This window comes from Eriocheir sinensis, chromosome 38 (assembly GCF_024679095.1).
Source record: "Eriocheir sinensis breed Jianghai 21 chromosome 38, ASM2467909v1, whole genome shotgun sequence".
Taxonomy (NCBI): Eukaryota; Metazoa; Arthropoda; class Malacostraca; order Decapoda; family Varunidae; genus Eriocheir; species Eriocheir sinensis.
In genome coordinates, this window is record NC_066546.1 from 270,540 (window position 1) to 289,030 (window position 18,491).

Below are 18,491 nucleotides of genomic sequence, written 5' to 3' on the forward strand. Positions count from 1 at the left end.
CCACAGGAAATCGGGGAAGTACACACTCAGGAAGAGAGAGAGAGAGAGAGAGAGAGAGAGAGAGAGAGAGAGAGAGAGAGAGAGAGAGAGAGAGAGAGAATAATAATAATAATAATAATAATAATAATAATAATAATAATAATAATAATAATAATTATAAATATAATAATAGTAGTAACAAAAACAAAAATAATTATAATAACAATAATAATAATAATAATAATAATAATAATAATAATAATAATAATAATAATAATAATAATAATGATAATAATAATAATAATGATAACAATAACAATAAAAATAATTAAAATAACAATAATAATAATAATAATAATAATAATAATAATAATAATAATAATAATAATAATAATAATAGTAATTATATTATTAATAATAATTACAATAATATTAATATTAGTATTTACAATAATGATATTTTTTTTTTTATTCATTATCTACGTTTGTTTATGCGTTAAAATGCCGATAAAAGAATAAAATTAAAACATACTCGTTGGTTTGTCCATAAGCTGTGGTTTGATTGCTGTATGATTCCTCTGGAAGAGCTGCAGTGGGTCCAATTGTGAAATCTAGTTCGCTGGTACTGTTGATTATGGTGGAGTTTACGAAGTTGAGTATATTCTCTGGGCAACCTTTCATAGAGAGTGGCAGCATTTGAGGAGAGCCTCCGCCTCTATAGAATTTGCCCACTACAATCCACAGGTTGTAGGAGATGGCAGTAAGGAATCCGATCACGACACCCTGAAGACGGGGCAAACAATGTCATGTCATGAGGATATTTTTGGGGATTGGTTCGCAGTTAGCAACACTATTTTGGTCCGTATGGGAGGCATTGTTGAACATATTATTCCATTATGTACTATTGTCATTATTTTGAGGACCATATGTGATATCTCGTGCACTGCTACGTATAGCAACACTTCGGTGTCCAGTTTTGAAATTTCCCGTCTCATTCTCTAAAGAAAAATTGTTGAATATCTTAAGATTTTATATATAGAGCTTGGCAGTAGTTGCCGGCTGTGTGCTGACATGTAGTAAGCATTGGCCACACATTCATTATTGCAATGCAATACAAATGATAAAGTTTTGTGACAAGTTTATTATTCATATATTTTGTCTCGTTTAACAATATATAAGACAACGAGAATGATGAACTACTTCTTCTGTTAACAGTACTCTTACTCACTGTATTTAAGTTTACTGCTTACATTTCGAAGAGAAACACAGTAAGTTTTGCTAATTGAAAAAAAAGTTCAAATTGCGGTGGCATAAAGACGCAATCACTGGTGACAATTTGTAGGAATAAATAAACCCATTGAGCGCTCGAAAGCCTTCAACCTCTAGTCTTGTAATTCATGTAATGAAATTCATGTAATGAAATTCTTTACATTACGTAAGAGCTAATTAACCACCATCTTCACTCTTTCATCCCTCACGCTGGTAGACTCTGGAACAATCTTCCTTCATCTGTACTCCCTCTTGCCTACGTCTTGAACTCTTTCAAGAGGAGAGTATCAGGACACCTCTCCTCCCGAAATTGACCTATCTTTCGACCACTCCTCTAACTCTTTTTAGGAACAGTGAGTAGCGGGCTTTTTTTCATATCTGTGTCCTTTTTTTATGCCCTGAACTGATACCTTTGATATATATATATATATATATATATATATATATATATATATATATATATATATATATATATATATATATATATATATATATATATATATATATATATATATATATATATATATATATATATATATATATATATATATATATATATATATATATATATATATATATATATATATATATATATATATATATATATATATATATATATATATATATATATATATATATATATATGTCTATATATATATATATATATATATATATATATATATATATCTATATATATATATATATATATATTTTTTTTTTTTTTTTAAACACTGGAGGCAGCTCACGGGCACACAAAAAGAAAACAATAATAAAAAAGCCGCTACTCGCTGCTCTAAAAAGAAACAAAAGAGGTGGCCGAAAGGAAGATCAAATACGGGAGGAGGTGTCCTGATACCTCCTCTTGAAAGAGTTCAAGTCGTAGGAGGAAATACAGATGAAGGAAGATTGTTCCAGAGTTTACCAGCGTGAGGGATGAAAGAGTGAAGATGATGGTTAACTCTTGCATAAGGGGTTTGGACAGTATAGGGATGAGCATGAGTAGAAAGGCGAGTGCAGCGGGGCCGCGGGAGGAGGCATGCAGTTAGCAAGTTCAGAAGAGCAGTCAGCGTGGAAATATCGATAGAAGATAGAAAGAGAGGCAACATTGCGGCGGAATTTAAGAGGTAGAAGACTATCAGTATGAGGAGGAGAGCTGATGAGACGAAGAGCCTTTGCCTCCACTCTGTCCAGAAGAGCTGTGTGAGTGGAGCCCCCCCACACATGAGATGCATACTCCATACGAGGGCGGACAAGGCCCCTGTATATGGACAGCAACTGTGCAGGGGAGAAGAACTGGCGGAGACGGTACAGAACGCCCAGCCTCGAGGAAGCTGATTTAGTAAGAGATGAGATATGAAGTTTCCAGTTGAGATTTTGAGTTAAGGATAGACCGAGGATGTTTAGTGTTGAGGAAGGTGATAGCTGGGTGTTGTCAAAGAATAGGGGATAGTTGTTTGGAAGATTGTGTCGAGTGGATAGGTGGAGAAACTGTGTTTTGAGGCGTTGAAGGACACCAGGTTCTTCTTGCCCCAATCGGAAATAATAGTAAGGTCTGAGGCTAAGCGTTCTGCAGCCTCCAGCCTTGAGTCGTTAAGTTCCTGAAGGGTGGGTCTTCTATTAAAAGAAGTTGAATAATTCAGAGTGGAATCATCGGCGTAGGAATGGATAGGACAGTTCGTTTTGGAAAGAAGATCATCAATGAACAACAGAAAAAGAGTGGGAGATAGGACAGAACCCTGTGGGACACCACTGTTAATAGATTTAGGGAAGAACAGTGACCGTCTACCACGGCAGAAATAGAACGGTCAGAAAGGAAACTGGAGATAAAGGTACAGAGAGAAGGATAGAAACCGTAGGAGGGTAGTTTAGAAAGCAAAGATTTGTGCCAGACCCTATCAAAAGCTTTTGATATGTCCAGCGCAATAGCAAAAGTTTCACCGAAACGGCTAAGAGAGGATGACCAAGAGTCAGTTAAGAAGGCTAGGAGATCACCAGTAGAACGCCCCTTGCGGAACCCATACTGGCGATCAGATAGAAGGTCAGAAGTGGAAAGGTGCTTTTGAATCTTACGGTTAAGGATTGATTCAAAAGCTTTAGATAGACAAGAAAGTAAAGCAATAGGACGGTAGTTTGAGGGATTGGAGCGGTCATCCTTCTTAGGTACAGGCTGTGTGAAGGCATACTTCCAGCAAGAAGGAAAGGTAGATGTTGACAGGCAGAGGCGAAAGAGTTTGACCAGGCAGGGTGACAGCACGGAGGCACAGTTTTTAAGGACAATAGGAGGCACTCCATCAGGTCCATAAGCCTTCTGAGGATTGAGGCCAGAGAGGGCATAGAAAACATCATTTTGAAGAATCTTTATAACAGGCATAAAGGAGTCAGAGGGGGGATGAGTAGGAGGAATATGCCCAGAATCGTCCAGAGTGGAGTTTTTAGAAAAAGTTTGAGAGAAGAGTTCAGCCTTAGAGATAGATGAGACGGCAGTGTTGCCGTCAGGACTGAGGAGTGGAGGGAAAGATGAAGAAGTGAAGTTGGAGGAGATGTTTTTGGCTAGATGCCAGAAGTCACGGGAAGAGTTAGAGAAAGCAAGGTTTTGGCATTTTCTATTAATTATATAATTATATAATTATATAATTATTAATTTTTGGTTAGTCGGAGAACAGATTTGGCACGATTTCGGGCAGAAATGTAAAGTTCATAATTAGCATTAGTTTGAAGGCTCTGGTACCTTTTGTGAGCTACCTCTCTATCATTGACAGCACGAGAACTAGCGTGATTAAACCAAGGCTTTTTAGTGTGAGGAGTAGAGAAAGAACGAGGAATGTATGCCTCCATTCCAGAGACAATCACCTCTGTGATGCGCTGAGCACACACAGAGGGGTCTCTATCCTGGAAGCAATAATCATTCCACGGGAAATCGGAAAAGTGCATCCTCAGGTCGTCCCACAGAGCTGAAGCAAAATGCCAGAAGCATCGCCTCTTCGGTGGGTCCAGAGGGTGTACAGGAGCGATAGGACAGGATGCAGAAATAAGATTGTGATCGGAGGAGCCCAACGGAGAGAACAGTTTGACAGAATAAGAAGAAGGGTTTGAGGTAAGGAAGAGGTCTAGAATGTTGGGCCGATCTCCAAGACGGTCGGGAATACGTGTAGGGTGCTGGACCAACTGCTCTAGGTCGTTGAGGATAGCAAAGTTGTAGGCTTGTTCACCAGGATGGTCAGTGAAAGAGGATGAAAGCCAAAGCTGGTGGTGAACATTGAAATCTCCTAGGATGGAGATTTCATCGAAGGGAGAGTGGGTCAAGATGTGCTCCACTTTAGAATTCAAATAGTCAAAGAATTTTACATAGTTGGTAGAGTTAGGTGAGAGATAAACAGCACAGATGTATTTAGTAATAGAATGACAGTGAAGTCTTAACCAGATGGTGGAAAATTCAGAAGAGTCAAGGTCGTGGGCACGAGAGCAAGTGATGTCGTTGCGCACGTGGGCGCAACATTCAGCTTTGGATTGAAATTTAGGATAGAGAGAGTAGGAGGGAACAGAGTAGAGATTGCTGTCAGTAGCCTCAGAAACCTGTGTTTCGGTAAGGAAGAGAAGGTGAGTTTTAGAGGAGGAGAGATGATGTTCCACAGAATGAAAATTAGAGCGAAGACCGCGAATGTTGCAGAAATTGAGAAGAAAGAGGTTCGAGGAGTTATCAAGACACCTCTCGGGTCGGAAGCCAGAAGGGGAGTCCTCCCTGGGGGAATTTGTGGTCCCCCCCCCAGGCGGGGACTCCGAGGCTTGGTGTATGTGCGCCATTTTGAAATTTTAATTTTGGGAAAAGGTGTATATGTTGTGTGAATGTAGTGTGGTGTGGATAAAGAGAGGATCTGTCTTTAGATAGCATGCTGAACTACTCTCCGGTGTTGGTGAGACAATAGGGAAACGGTTAGTGAGGACATGGGAAGGGTCTTTGGAGGGCTTCAGCTCCCTTCTCACCTCCCATATATACCTCACCGGGAGTGGCTTGCGCCCGTTCGGTAGGTGTCTTCCTACCACCTCCACCCAAATATATATATATATATATATATATATATATATATATATATATATATATATATATATATATATATATATACATATATATATATATATATATATATATATATATATATATATATATATATATATATATATATATATATATATATATATATATATATATATATATATATATATATATATATATATATATATATATATATATATATATATATATATATATATATATATGCCTCGGAGTCCCCGCGTGGGTGGGCGGACCATAAATTCCCCCAGGGCGGACTCCCCTTCTGGCTGCTGACTTGAGAGGTGTCCTGATAACTCCTCGAACCTCCTCCTTATCAATTTCTGCAACATTCGCGGTCTTCGTTCTAATTTTCATTCTGTGGATCACCATCTCTCCTCCTCTAAACCTCACCTTATCTTCCTCACCGAAACACAGGTTTCTGAGGCTACTGAGAGCAACGTCTACTCTGTTCCCTCTTACTATCTCTATCCTAAATTTCAATCCAAAGCTGGATGTTGCGCCTACGTGCGCAACGACATCACTTGCTCTCATACCCACGACCTTGACTCTTTTGAATTTTCAACCATCCGGCTAAGACTTCATTGTCATTCTATTATTAAATACATCTGTGCTGTTTATCTCTCACCTAACTCTACTAACTATGTAAAATTCTTTGACTATTTGAACTATTAAAGTGGAGCACATCTTGAATCACTCTCCCTTCGCTGAAATCTCCATCTTGGGAGATTTCAATGTTCACCACCAGCTTTGGCTTTCATCCTATTTCACTGACCAGCCTGGTGAACAAGCCAACAACTTTGCTCACCTCAACGACCTAGAGCAGTTGGTTCAGCACCCTAATCGTATTCCCGAACATCTTGGAGACAGGCCCAACATTCTAGACGTCTTCCTTTCCTCTAATCCTTCTGCTTACTCTATCAAACTGTTCTCTCCGCTGGGTTCCTCCGATCATAACCTTATTTCTGTATCCTGTCCTATCGCTCCTGTACATCCTCTGGACCCACCGAAGAGACGATGCTTCTGGCATTTTGCTTCAGCTCGGTGGGACGACCTGAGGATGTACTTTTCCGATTTCCCGTGGAATGATTACTGCTTCCAGGAGAGAGACCACGCTGTGTGTGCCCAGCGCATCACAGAGGTGATTGTCTTTGGAATGGAGGCATACATTCCACGTTCTTTCTCTTCTCCTCATGCTAAAAAGCCTTGGTTTAATCATGCTTGTTCTCGTGCTATTAAAGATAGAGAGGCAGCTCACAAAAGGTTCCAGAGCCTTCGAACTCCCGCTAACTTTGACCTTTACATTTCAGCCCGGAATCGTGCCAAATCTATTCTCCGACCTACCAAAACTAATTTTATTAACAGAAAATGTCAACACCTTGGTTCTTCTAATTCTTCCCGTGACTTCTGGCATCTAGACAAAAATATCTCCTCGAATTTCACTTCCTCCTCTTTCCCACCTCTCCTTAACCCTGACGGCAGCACTGCCGTCTCATCTGTCTCTAAGGATGAACTCTTCGCTCAAACTTTCTGTAAGAACTCCACCCTGAACGATTCTGGGCATGTTCCTCCTACTCATCCCCCCTCTGACTCCTTTATGCCTGTTATTAAGATTCTTCCAAATGATGTTTTCTATGCTCTCTCTGGCCTCAACTCTCAGAAGGCTTATGGATCTGATGGAGTGCCTCCTATTGTCCTTAAAAACTGTGCTTCCGGCCCGACACCCTGCCTGGTCAAACTCTTTCGTCTCTGCCTATCAACCTCTACCTTTCCTTCCTGATGGAAGTATGCCTTTGTACAGCCTGTGCCTAAGAAGGGTGACCGTTCCAATCCCTCAAACTATCGCCCTATAGCTTTACTTTCCTGTCTATTTAAAGCTTTTGAATCAATCCTTAACCGGAAGATTCAAAAGCACCTTTCCATTTCTAACCTTCTATCTGCTCGGCAGTATGGGTTCCGCAAGGGGCGTTCTACTGGCGATCTTCTTGTTCTCTTAACTGACTCTTGGTCATCCTCTTTTAGCCGTTTCGGTGAAACTTTCTCTGTTGCGCTAGACATATCGAAAGCCTTCGATAGAGTCTGGCACCAGTCTTTGCTCTCTAAACTGCCCTTTTTCGGATTCTATCCCTCTCTCTGTTCCTTTATCTCCAGTTTCCTTTCCGGCCGTTCTATATCTGCGGTGGTAGACGGTCACTGTTCTTCCCCTAAACCTATCAACAGTGGTGTTCCACAGGGCTCTGTCCTATCACCCACTCTCTTCCTGTTATTCATCAATGATCTTCTTTCCATAACAAACTGTCCTGTCCACTCATATGCCGACGACTCCACTTTACATTATTCAACTTCTTTCAATAGAAGGCCATCCCAACAGGAGGTACACGACTCCAGACTGGATGCTGAAGAACGCTTAACCTCAGACCTTGCTATCATTTCCGATTGGGGGAGAAGGAACCTTATCTCTTCGAATGCCTCAAAAACTCATTTTCTCCACCTATCAACTCGACACAATCTTCCAAAAACCTATCCACTATTCTTCGACAACACTCAGCTGTTACCATCTTCAACACTAAACATCCTCGGTCTATCCTTAACTCAAAATCTCAACTGGAAAGTTCACATCTCCTCTCTCGCTAAATCAGCTTCCTCGAGGTTGGGCGTTCTGTATCGTCTCCGCCAGTTCTTCTCCGCCGCGCAGTTGCTATCCATATACAGGGGCCTTGTCCGCCCTCGTATGGAGTATGTACCTCACGTGTGGGGGGGCTCCACTCACACAGCCCTTCTGGACAGAGTGGAGTCTAAGGCTCTTCGTCTCAACAGCTTTCCTCCTCCTACTGATAGTCTTCTACCTTTTAAATTCCGTCGCGATGTTGCCTCTCTTTCTATCTTCTATCGATATTTCCACGTTGACTGCTCTTCTGAACTTGCTAACTGCATGCCCCCTCCCCCCTCCCCTCCCCCCTCCCGCGGCCCCGCTGCACACGACTTTCTACTCATGCTCATCCCTATACTGTCCAAACCCCTTATGCAAGAGTTAACCAGCATCTTCACCGTTTCATCCCTCACGCTGATAAACTCTGGAACAATCTTCCTTCATCTGTATTTCCTCCTGCCAACGACTTGAACTGTTTCAAGAGGAGGGTATCAGGACATCTCTCCTCCCGATATTGACGTTTCTTTCGGCCACCTCTTTTGATTTTTTGGAGCGGAGCAGCGAGTAGCGGTTTATTTTTATTTTTTTATTAGTGTTTCCTTCTGTTGTGCCCTTGAGCTGTCTCCTTTATTGTAAAAAAAAATACAAATATATATATATATATATATATATATATATATATATATATATATATATATATATATATATATATATATATATATATATATATATATATATATATATATATATATATATATACACACACACACACACACACACACACACACACACACACACACACACACCTTTCATATTGTAATTTTTTATATAGTTACACTTTATAATCTTAATATGTACATTTTCAGCCTAACGGCTGCCATCTCCGTAATAAACCGATTATTATTATTATTATTATTATTACACACACACACACAGTTACCTTTGTGTTTACCCAAGGTACACAGATGCCAGCGACAAAGATGCCTTGCATTGGCCCCATGATTGATCCTGACACACTGATGGTCACGTGAAATACGTTGCCCAACTGTCCTGCCAACATCCCCAAGAAGATGCCGGACACGCCAGCTACAGCCGCTGTCATACAGAAAAATAAAATTATGTAAATCCTGTAATGCCAATTGATCTTGTTGTGTTTCTCTAGAGTTCGATTTCTAGTAGATGCACATCATGACGACATATTGGTTCTCTTTTGCCTCGCGGCAGTAAATGGAACGTATAATCTTTTAGTGCTTGTTGTAACTTGAGACGGGGTCTTAAGAATTCCGCACTCGCACGCTAACCACTTAGTTACAGCCGTTTATTTTTTTTAATAAGTTTTGGGGAATTTACATATTTATATTTATTGGAGCTGCAATTATTGTGTGTGATGCTTATAGCGCCGAAAGGCTGTCTTGAGGGGCTTCTTGGGCGGTCCCTACCCCGTTTGTAGCGCAGGCGTTTTTTATTCAGAGTGATTGCCGTGATATATATATATATATATATATATATATATATATATATATATATATATATATATATATATATATATATATATATATATATATATATATATATATATATATATATTATATGCTGCCTCTCCGCGCAGTTAAGTTTTTTTTATGGGTCTTTTCAACAACCTTAGCCCGTTACTGGCGTAGGCTAATTTTATTTATAGCGGCTGCTGTGATACATGACGCTTGTTTGGCCTAAGTAAACCCTCGAAATATATAGATTTGGTTAAGATTCGTTTTAGGTCCGTGCCAGTATCTCATTACCTACCTTATGAAACATCAGTATATCTTCATATATCTTTTCTACAAACCTTCAACAGTCATGGAAACGCTTTGAAAATCCAATTCAAGGACTTATTTTTTACTCTTGAAAATATGGGATAACGTTTACGAAAGCGCGTCGCCTCCTCTGCTGGCCGCGGCGACACTGCAGCGGGTGTTGCGAGAAATACCTCCTCGCTGAAATAAGTCACATATACATGAGGGGGTCGAGGGGGGCGCAGCCCCCCCGTTAGTAGGTCGTAAAGTTCGGTTGGAGTAGTTTAAATATGCTCCCCGACCCTAAGCCCTCTGCGAGCTATTTTGCGGCTGCGGCGGCTGCAGTGTCGCCGCGGCCAGCAGAGGAGGCGACGCGCTTTCGTAAACATTATCCCATATTTTCAAGAGTAAAAAAAAAAGGCCTTGAATTGGATTTTCAAAGCGTTTCCATGACTGTTGAAGGTTTGTAGAAAAGATTTATGAAGAGATACTGATGTTTCATCAAGTAGATTATGAGATACTGGCACGGACCTAATACGAATCTTTACCTATAGATTTTATTGTGAAAACAATGCACGCCTATAGTTTCTTGTACCAAACGTTCATCAGCTAAGTAGTTGCTAAGCAATCTCCAGAAAAGATGATGTTTTGACGTATGGGAGTTGTCGACCTTAGTTTTGTTGCTTAAATCTCTAGTTAGTGTATATTACTTGCAGACCAAAAGAATTAGGCACAATCGAGTGAGCAATAGTATCATGTAGATTTGATGCCGCCGGAGAGAGACTAACATCAGGAATTGCTTCTGCCAGTTCCACGTTGTTTTATTTATCCTATTATTTTTAATATTAATACAGTTCGATATTATCGTTATGTCTTAAGCGGTGGCTGAGTGGTCAGCGTGCGGGCGTGGTGTCCTGGAGGATCCGAGTTCGCGTCTCGCCCCTCTCTACAAAGCAACAATTTTCAGTTATCGCCGAATGGCCTGTGCTGTCCTGAAGATCACCTATCTACCAGGACTCTAAATACACTCTCTTAAGAGGATGAAAGATTAGCACCGGGGGAGAGCATAAGCCAAACAAGATGCGCCATTACGGGTTTGGGTCCGACCATTAGGCCCCATCAAAAAAGTCTACCAGCGCAATAGGGCCAACGAAAGACAATAAACTAATACAGGAGAGGTTATAAAATTTAAATAATAAGCAATATTTCCTAATATGACACGTCTGCAAATATATCACGTGTAATTATGTGTGTATTAATGGAAGCTGGATTCGATAAGGTAAGCATTCAAAATTTATGATGGGAATGCCAATAGCTTATAATTATGAGGATATCACATACAGCAATAAATCGTTTTAAATTAAGGGAAGCGGCTACAGGGTAAACAAACAAACAAACAAAAAAGGCTATCAGCAGCTCAAGTAAAAGAAAAGAGATCGAGATGTCAGAAGAGAGGTCTGAACACCCTCCTCCGCCTGTAGAATAAAATACAGGCGGAGGAAGATTGTTCCAGAGTTTATAACGGATGTGATGAAAGAATAAAAGAATTAGCTCTTCGTCAAGGAATTTTCATAGAATAGAGATAGGCAAGAGTAGAAGTAGAAATAGTGGAGCAGCAAAAGGGGGGAAGGCATGCAGTGAACAAGTTCAGAAGACCAGTCAGCATGAACATGTCGATAGATGATAAAGAAGTAATGCTGCATCAGAATACACCAGGTGGAAGACTATCAGTAAAAGGACGGAAGTTTATGAAACGAAGTTTTGACTCCACCCTGACTAATAGTGCTGTGGGTGTGGAACCCCACACAAATGGGATACATACTCCATATGGAGGCAAGCAAGGCACTTGTATATAAAAGCGCCTATAACATCGAGGAAGCTAAATTAAGATTAGAGGAGATGTGCAGTTTCCAATTAAGATTCTGAGTTAAGAACATGCTGAGATTGTAAAGTATAAAGGAAGTGGATAGCAGATAGTTGTCATAGACTAAGTGATAGGTGTTTCGAAGATCGTGTCGAGTTCATGGATGAAAACATTGAGTTCTCAGGCACTGGTGGGTACAAAATTCCTTCAAACACAATCGGAAATGATAGCAATGCCAGGGTTTAGCATTCAATGGCAAGCAACATTGGGTCAAGTGATTCCTATTGGAAAGGTGTTCTGTTGAAAGAAGTTAAATATTGCAGAGTTGAGTCATCAGCGTAGGAGTGGATAGAACCGTTCGTTATGGAAAGATGATTAATAAACAAAATAAAAAGAATTAGATAAAGAAAAGGCCCCTGAGGACAGAAATAAAAGTGACCGTCCACCGTGCAACAGATAGACCGGCCAGAAAGGAAAGGGATAAAAGTACAGAGATAGACATATAATCGGAAGGAGAATTATTGAGATGGCAATTTCTTTTGCAAGACTTTGTCAAAAGCTTTTGAGATGTCTAAGGCAACAGCAGTAGTTTTGTCAAAACGGCTAAGAGAAGATGACAAAGAGACAGTCAGGAAGGCAAGAATATTACTAGTAAAATGCCCCTTGCGGAATTTGTACTGGCGATCAGAAAGAAGGTCAGAAGTTGATAGATGTTTAAATCTTTACTTTTCAGGTTTGTTTTAAAATCTACAGAAATACAAGTAAGTAAAGACAATAGCACGGTAATTTTAGGGATTAGACTTAGAGCGATCACCTTTCTTAGGAATGAAAATTTCAGAAAATTCCTCTGAAAAAGGGACGGTAGAGGAAAATAATTTATGAACATCTAAAATCCTTGGGCAATGAATGACATGCTAATAATTGTTTAAATAAAATATTGTCGAATGATCATTTATCATATTTGGTTCAACAAAAAACGTACTCATCAACAAAGGAATGTTAAAGTTTAGACCATTATAAAAAAAAAAACTTTACCTAATATTAAGTAGATTATTCAATGTAGGAACATTTCTTGAGAAATTTATGTATGCTACTTTTGGCGACTTACACACTATTTTGCAGACTGCGCTGGAAGCAGTGTTAGACATGCGGGCGAAGTAAGGCCATGGCAGCAGGATGTCCTCCCACACCAGGCATGCAATGGCGTTCCCGGTGGTAGATAGGGAACTATGGGGAAATATCTTATTTCAGCAATGCCAAGAACATATTTTAAGGTAAAAAAAGAATATATCGGTGCCCAGAGGTCCGATTTTTGCCATAAACATCCTAACAGTCTTTGATGTTGAAGAAGCAATTGGTATGCGTGGCTGTGGCTGGTTCCTATGGATCAAATTTTCGTTGACCCATATTGTTCACCTGTGTATTGCAGGCCCAATATTTTCCATTTTGTAATATTTCATAAAATTTAACTAGTAGTATAACAAAATTATCGATAAGAATTTTTTTTTTTTTTTTTTTTTTGAGAAATAACTGCCTCTTGGTGACATATCAAATAAGACAATTAGTTATATCAAATATATTATGAACACTAAGTAATAATGATGTTTATGATATCATAATCAGTCATTGTTATAAAAACATGGCATTATGATAGGGCTGGTGATGGCTGAGTGGTTCAAGTGTCGGTGTCGCTTCCAGGAGGACGAGGGTTCGCGTCCCACTCGCCGCCACAGCTGGGATCTTTCAGTCACCGACGAGTGGTCCGAGACTATTCACATGCCGCTATGAAGACCACCTATCGGCCCGGACTCTAGATTCTCTCTCTCTAAGGAGAGGATAAAAAATTATATCCAGGGGGCAGTACGAGCCGATCAAAATGGCGCCCCTATAAACATTTGCCTGCGCCACAATGGGCTGGACAATTAAGCCCCATCAAAAATGTCTACTTGTCGAAATGTTAAATACAAAATAGGTAAGGGCATGTCTTTTTGGATGATGAATGCAGAGTCCTCAACCTTCCTGAGCTTTTGTAATTTTTATTTTCTCCTTCCTGTGCATGCTTCTTTCTTTGGTTATCCGAAGGATAACTTAGGGGTTTCTCCGTCCCTGCCCAATGGAGTCGAACCAGCCCCCTGTTCTGGGCTAGTTCGGGGGAAGTGTTTGCCCCCCACACACACACACGAAAAAAAAAATCGAAAAAAAGAAAAAATGAGGTCAGGGTCGCGGTGCAAGCCTCAGCTCCGATCTGATTCTGCTGGGGACCCGACCGTGCGGTGGAATAATGCATCGGGAGAGCCCACCAACCCACTTTTTTGAAGAAGGAAGTGGCCGAGAAAGTGCAGAAGCGGGGCCATCCCTCAGAACCAGGCCCGGGGTTAAACTTTGGAGGGCTCTGCGTGTGTTTCTGGAATGTCCTGAGACCCAGAAGAATTGCATGTTCATGGTAGCAGACACCAGTGCGAGCTACACCGTTGGACTCAGTATATCAGCGCTGGAGAGGTAGTTAGGGACAATATCCTCGTAAGTACTTGTTAGATGATCCGTCAGAACTGCAGAGGTTTCCAGAGTGGTGAGTTATTTTCAAGTGAACATACTTTTCTTTTAACGACACTCAAACTCCATGTCAGATCAAAAACACTCGACTTTCAACAACTGTGTTTGATCTCGTGCTCAGGAGTATGCAATGATAAGCTCAAATCGATTTAATGCGATCACCATCCTTTTTAATCCTGTAGAACTGTGAGATACCTTCAAGCGTGCCTTTTCAAGCTGCAGAGAAGTGCACTGGAGAGCGCCCGAGATCTAGGAGTAGATTTGCATAGGCGAAGACTCTGAAGAACATTGTATTTAGGAGACTCTTCGAGATGCAAAGGAGTGCACTGGAGAGCGCCAGAGATCTACGAGTGGATTTGCCTCTGCGAAAACGCTGGACAACATTGTATTTAGTAGAGTCGCACTGCCAGGCATGCTGAAAATCTGGACCTTTTTTTTTCATATTTCGCCTATGGGGCCTGTAGGCTTTCTTCGTAGGGCCTGGTAGTCGGCCACACAAAAATCCTAAAAACGAAACAATCTTAACACTACATGACCTTATTGGATTATCCAATTATTAAATTAAATTTTATTTAAAAAGTAATAAACAGCTGACATATGTGAGGAAGCGAGAGGTCTTGAGAATGTGTGGCATAGCTGCTGGGCGGGGCTGACCCGCATCGGCTGACACCCTTTAATGAATCTAATTAAATAATTGGACAATCTAACAAGGTCATATATTTTTAAGATTGCTTAGTTTGTAGGATAATAAAAATGATTTTGAATAAATATCACGACACTTGACAAAGTTGGAATGCAACGATGCCAAATATTTGTATTTATCCAACATCTTTTTATTATCCTAAAAACTAAACAGGTAGCTGAGTGGATAGCGCGAAGCACAGCGTTCAGGAAAACGCGATTTCGCGACCCGTTTAGTGACACCAAGCTAGGATTTTTCAGCCGCCGCCGAGTGGCCTAAGGCTACCCACATGCTGTCCAGAAGACCACCTATCAACCCGGACTCTAGATTCCAGGATTAAAGATGAGCTCCGGGAGGGCAGCATGAGCCAATGCAGGATGGCACCACTATAAACCCTTGCCTGCGCTACATCGGGCTGGGGGCGATCATCAGGCCCTACTACGAAAGCCTACGAGCGCCACAGGCGAAGACTTAAAAAACCAACAACATAATAGTAGTATCCAATTATTTAATTATATTCATTTAAAGGTAATAAATAGTTGACATATGCAAGGAAACGAGAAGTCTTGAGAGTGTGTGGCAGATATGAGGGGAGGGGCTGACCCGCATAGACCTACACCCCACTGGCCAGTTCCAAATGGAAATACTATATTATTATTATTATTATTATTATTATTATTATTATTATTATTATTATTATTATTATTATTGTTATTATTATTATTATTATTATTATTATTATTATTATTATTATTATTATTATTATCAGTATTACTTTTATTATTATTATTATTATTATTATTATTATTATTATTATTATTATTATTATTATTATTATTATTATTATTATTACTGTTATTATTACTATTATGATTATTTTTATCTAATTCATTATTATTATCATTATTATTATTATTATTATTATTATTATTATTATTATTATTATTATTATTATTACTGTTATTTTCATTAATTATATTATTATTATAATATATTTTTTTAATATCATTACTACTATCATTATTATTATTATTATTATTATTATTATTATTATTATTATTATTATTATTATTATTATTATTTTCATTATTATTATTGTTATTATTGTTATTCTTCTTATCCTTTTTACGGTTATTAGCATTACACTGGTCAACTAAAACAAAGTTATTTCATAGTTCTGAAAGGTAGTGGTCAGATTCTCGGGTAACACAAATATGAGATCAGTAAAGACCTATTGGGTTCGATTTCTGAGAACCCGTATATCGGTGTATCACCTTGGATGGGACTCGTACCTTTTTTGTTTAATTCCATCTGTTGAATTTGTGTATTAATTCAATATATTTCGTATTTTTGTTGGTGATTCATTAATTATATCTTTCTACTTATGTTCCAGAGCCAATAACACATGCGACAAAGATGACTGACAGCTATAAAACTATGAAGATTGTGCTTACTGCTATCTGGTATGAGAAGCACAAGTGGAAAATATGCGGAGACCTCAGAGCAATCAGTCTACTTCTGAGCCTTCAGGGCTGTTATACAAAACACATGTGCTTTCTGTGCTTGTTAAATAGTAGAGCAAAAAGTGCTCGCGAAAGGTTCAGTAAAGGATATTTCTGCCTCCACCGCATGTTGTTGATGAAAACTTTCATAAAAGTAAATGAATCAAAAGGGTAGGCCTACTGGGTTTCAGTACCTGTCTGTGAAGCTCGGTGGCGTGGTATCTGAAGCCAAGTTCAACGTGAGTGCTTTGACTGTTCCTCAAATCTGCATTCTGGTTCATTGTGATGACTTCATTAAGGCATTGAACATACTGGAGATGGAGGCATAGGAATCATTCGTGTATGTCTCACAGAACTATCTTGGAAACAGCCGTGGAAGCAACTACGAAGAAATAGTGGCAGTCATGTTACGGAGTTATCGAGCTTTGGGCTCACGGATGTCCTTGAAATTTTATTTCTGCCACTCACACCTCGAACTCTTCCCAGATAACATTGGGGACATCAGTGGCGAGCATGGTGAAAGGTTTCAGCAAGTCATTGCTTTAATGGAGGGCAGGTATTAATTGAAGCCGATTCAGTCCCAGCATGATGGGCGACTACTAATGCATGCTGCAACGGGAAGAAAATCAGCTGAAGAACCAGAAAAGCAAAGTTATAAAGTATTTTTAGAAATTTACTGAATTCTATCATTATTTGCCCTGAAATGCTACATTTTTGTATCACAAATCATCACAGAGCTATCTATGTCGACTGCAATATATGAAACAAAGCTGAAGCGAATTATTGCATATTGAATATGTTTTCAACACGATATTCGAGGAACTTGGTCCAACAGCAGAAAATGAATATCAGAACTGAAATCAGTCCAAAGTAGTGTGATTATTTGAAAAACCATAATCATGTATGAGAACCATATCGGTTGTTGGCCTGAGTTATCAGCAGTATGATGGGAATTATAATATTGATGATATGAATAATATCAATGATTAGGGTAGTCAGTTCGATGCCTTCCCTGGTTAACCTAAAGATTGCCATACTGGGGCACTAAATGTTTATTTGAAGTGACAAATGAACACCTTTGGTAATAAGTGAAAAACAAAATGAGGAAATCTGAAGTATGGATGAAGAGGTGGAGGAGTGAAATTTCCGGAAGGTCAAGAATCTCAATCAATATATCGTCTGTATTAAGCAATGATGACTAGAATTTTCGATACTTACTGTCAAAATAAATAAAACCGCTGTATATACAGTATTATATAAATTACTATAGTTTTGTTCCTCACCTTAGCACACCGCCATACACAGCGGAGACGAACAAGCCAGGTAGTCCAGTGAGGTGGCCGAGCTTGTCCATCACTAGAAAGGGAAGAATTTGGTCTGGCTTCTCAATAAGACCTGCTTTCAAAGGGTCACAGTCATGGTAGACGGCATACGCTACTACCCCGGAGAAGTAAAACAGAAACCACAGTCCAATCATTCCAACCATAAAAAAAAGAACAAGTCTGAAAACACAAAAAAAGAAAAAAAATGTTCGGATAAAGAAGGCAAATAGATAGGCATATAATAAGTAATACGCACAAATAACAGCATATATATATATATATATATATATATATATATATATATATATATATATATATATATATATATATATATATATATATATATATATATATATATATATATATATATATATATATATATATATATATATATATATATATATATATATATATATATATATATATATATATATATATATATATATATATATATATATATATATATATATATATAACATACTAATATAAATATAACATACTAGACTTCTTCCTTACCTTAACCCTTCTGCTTATTCTGTCAAACTGTTCTCTCCGTTGGGCTCCTCCGATCACAACCTTATTTCTGTATTCTGTCCTATCGCTCCTGTACACTCTCTGGACCCACCGAAGAGACGATGCTTCTGGCATTTTGCTTCAGCTCGGTGGGACGATCTGAGGATGAACTTTTCCGATTTCCCGTGAAATGATTACTGCTTCCAGGATCGAGACCTCTCTGTGTGTGCTCAGCGCATCAAAGAGGTGATTGTCTCAGGAATGGAGGCATACATTCCACATACTTTCTCTACTACCCATGCTAACAAGCCTTGGT

At 39.0% G+C, this 18,491-nt stretch overlaps 1 protein-coding gene across 1 annotated transcript in view; it reads right to left on the bottom strand.

Annotated features, from left to right (window-relative positions):
• LOC127008511 (sodium-coupled monocarboxylate transporter 1-like) overlaps positions 1-17,838 on the bottom strand; it is a 32,652-nt gene extending 14,814 nt beyond the window's left edge. Inside the window, exons 1-4 of the mRNA XM_050880627.1 lie at positions 17,624-17,838; positions 12,712-12,830; positions 8,908-9,062; positions 512-762 (exon numbers count right to left, since the gene is read on the bottom strand). Coding sequence (XP_050736584.1) covers positions 512-762; positions 8,908-9,062; positions 12,712-12,830; positions 17,624-17,826 — 728 coding nt within the window. The 5' untranslated portion in view covers positions 17,827-17,838. The remainder of the gene's footprint in view (positions 1-511; positions 763-8,907; positions 9,063-12,711; positions 12,831-17,623) is intronic.
• Positions 17,839-18,491: the final 653 nt, after the last annotated feature.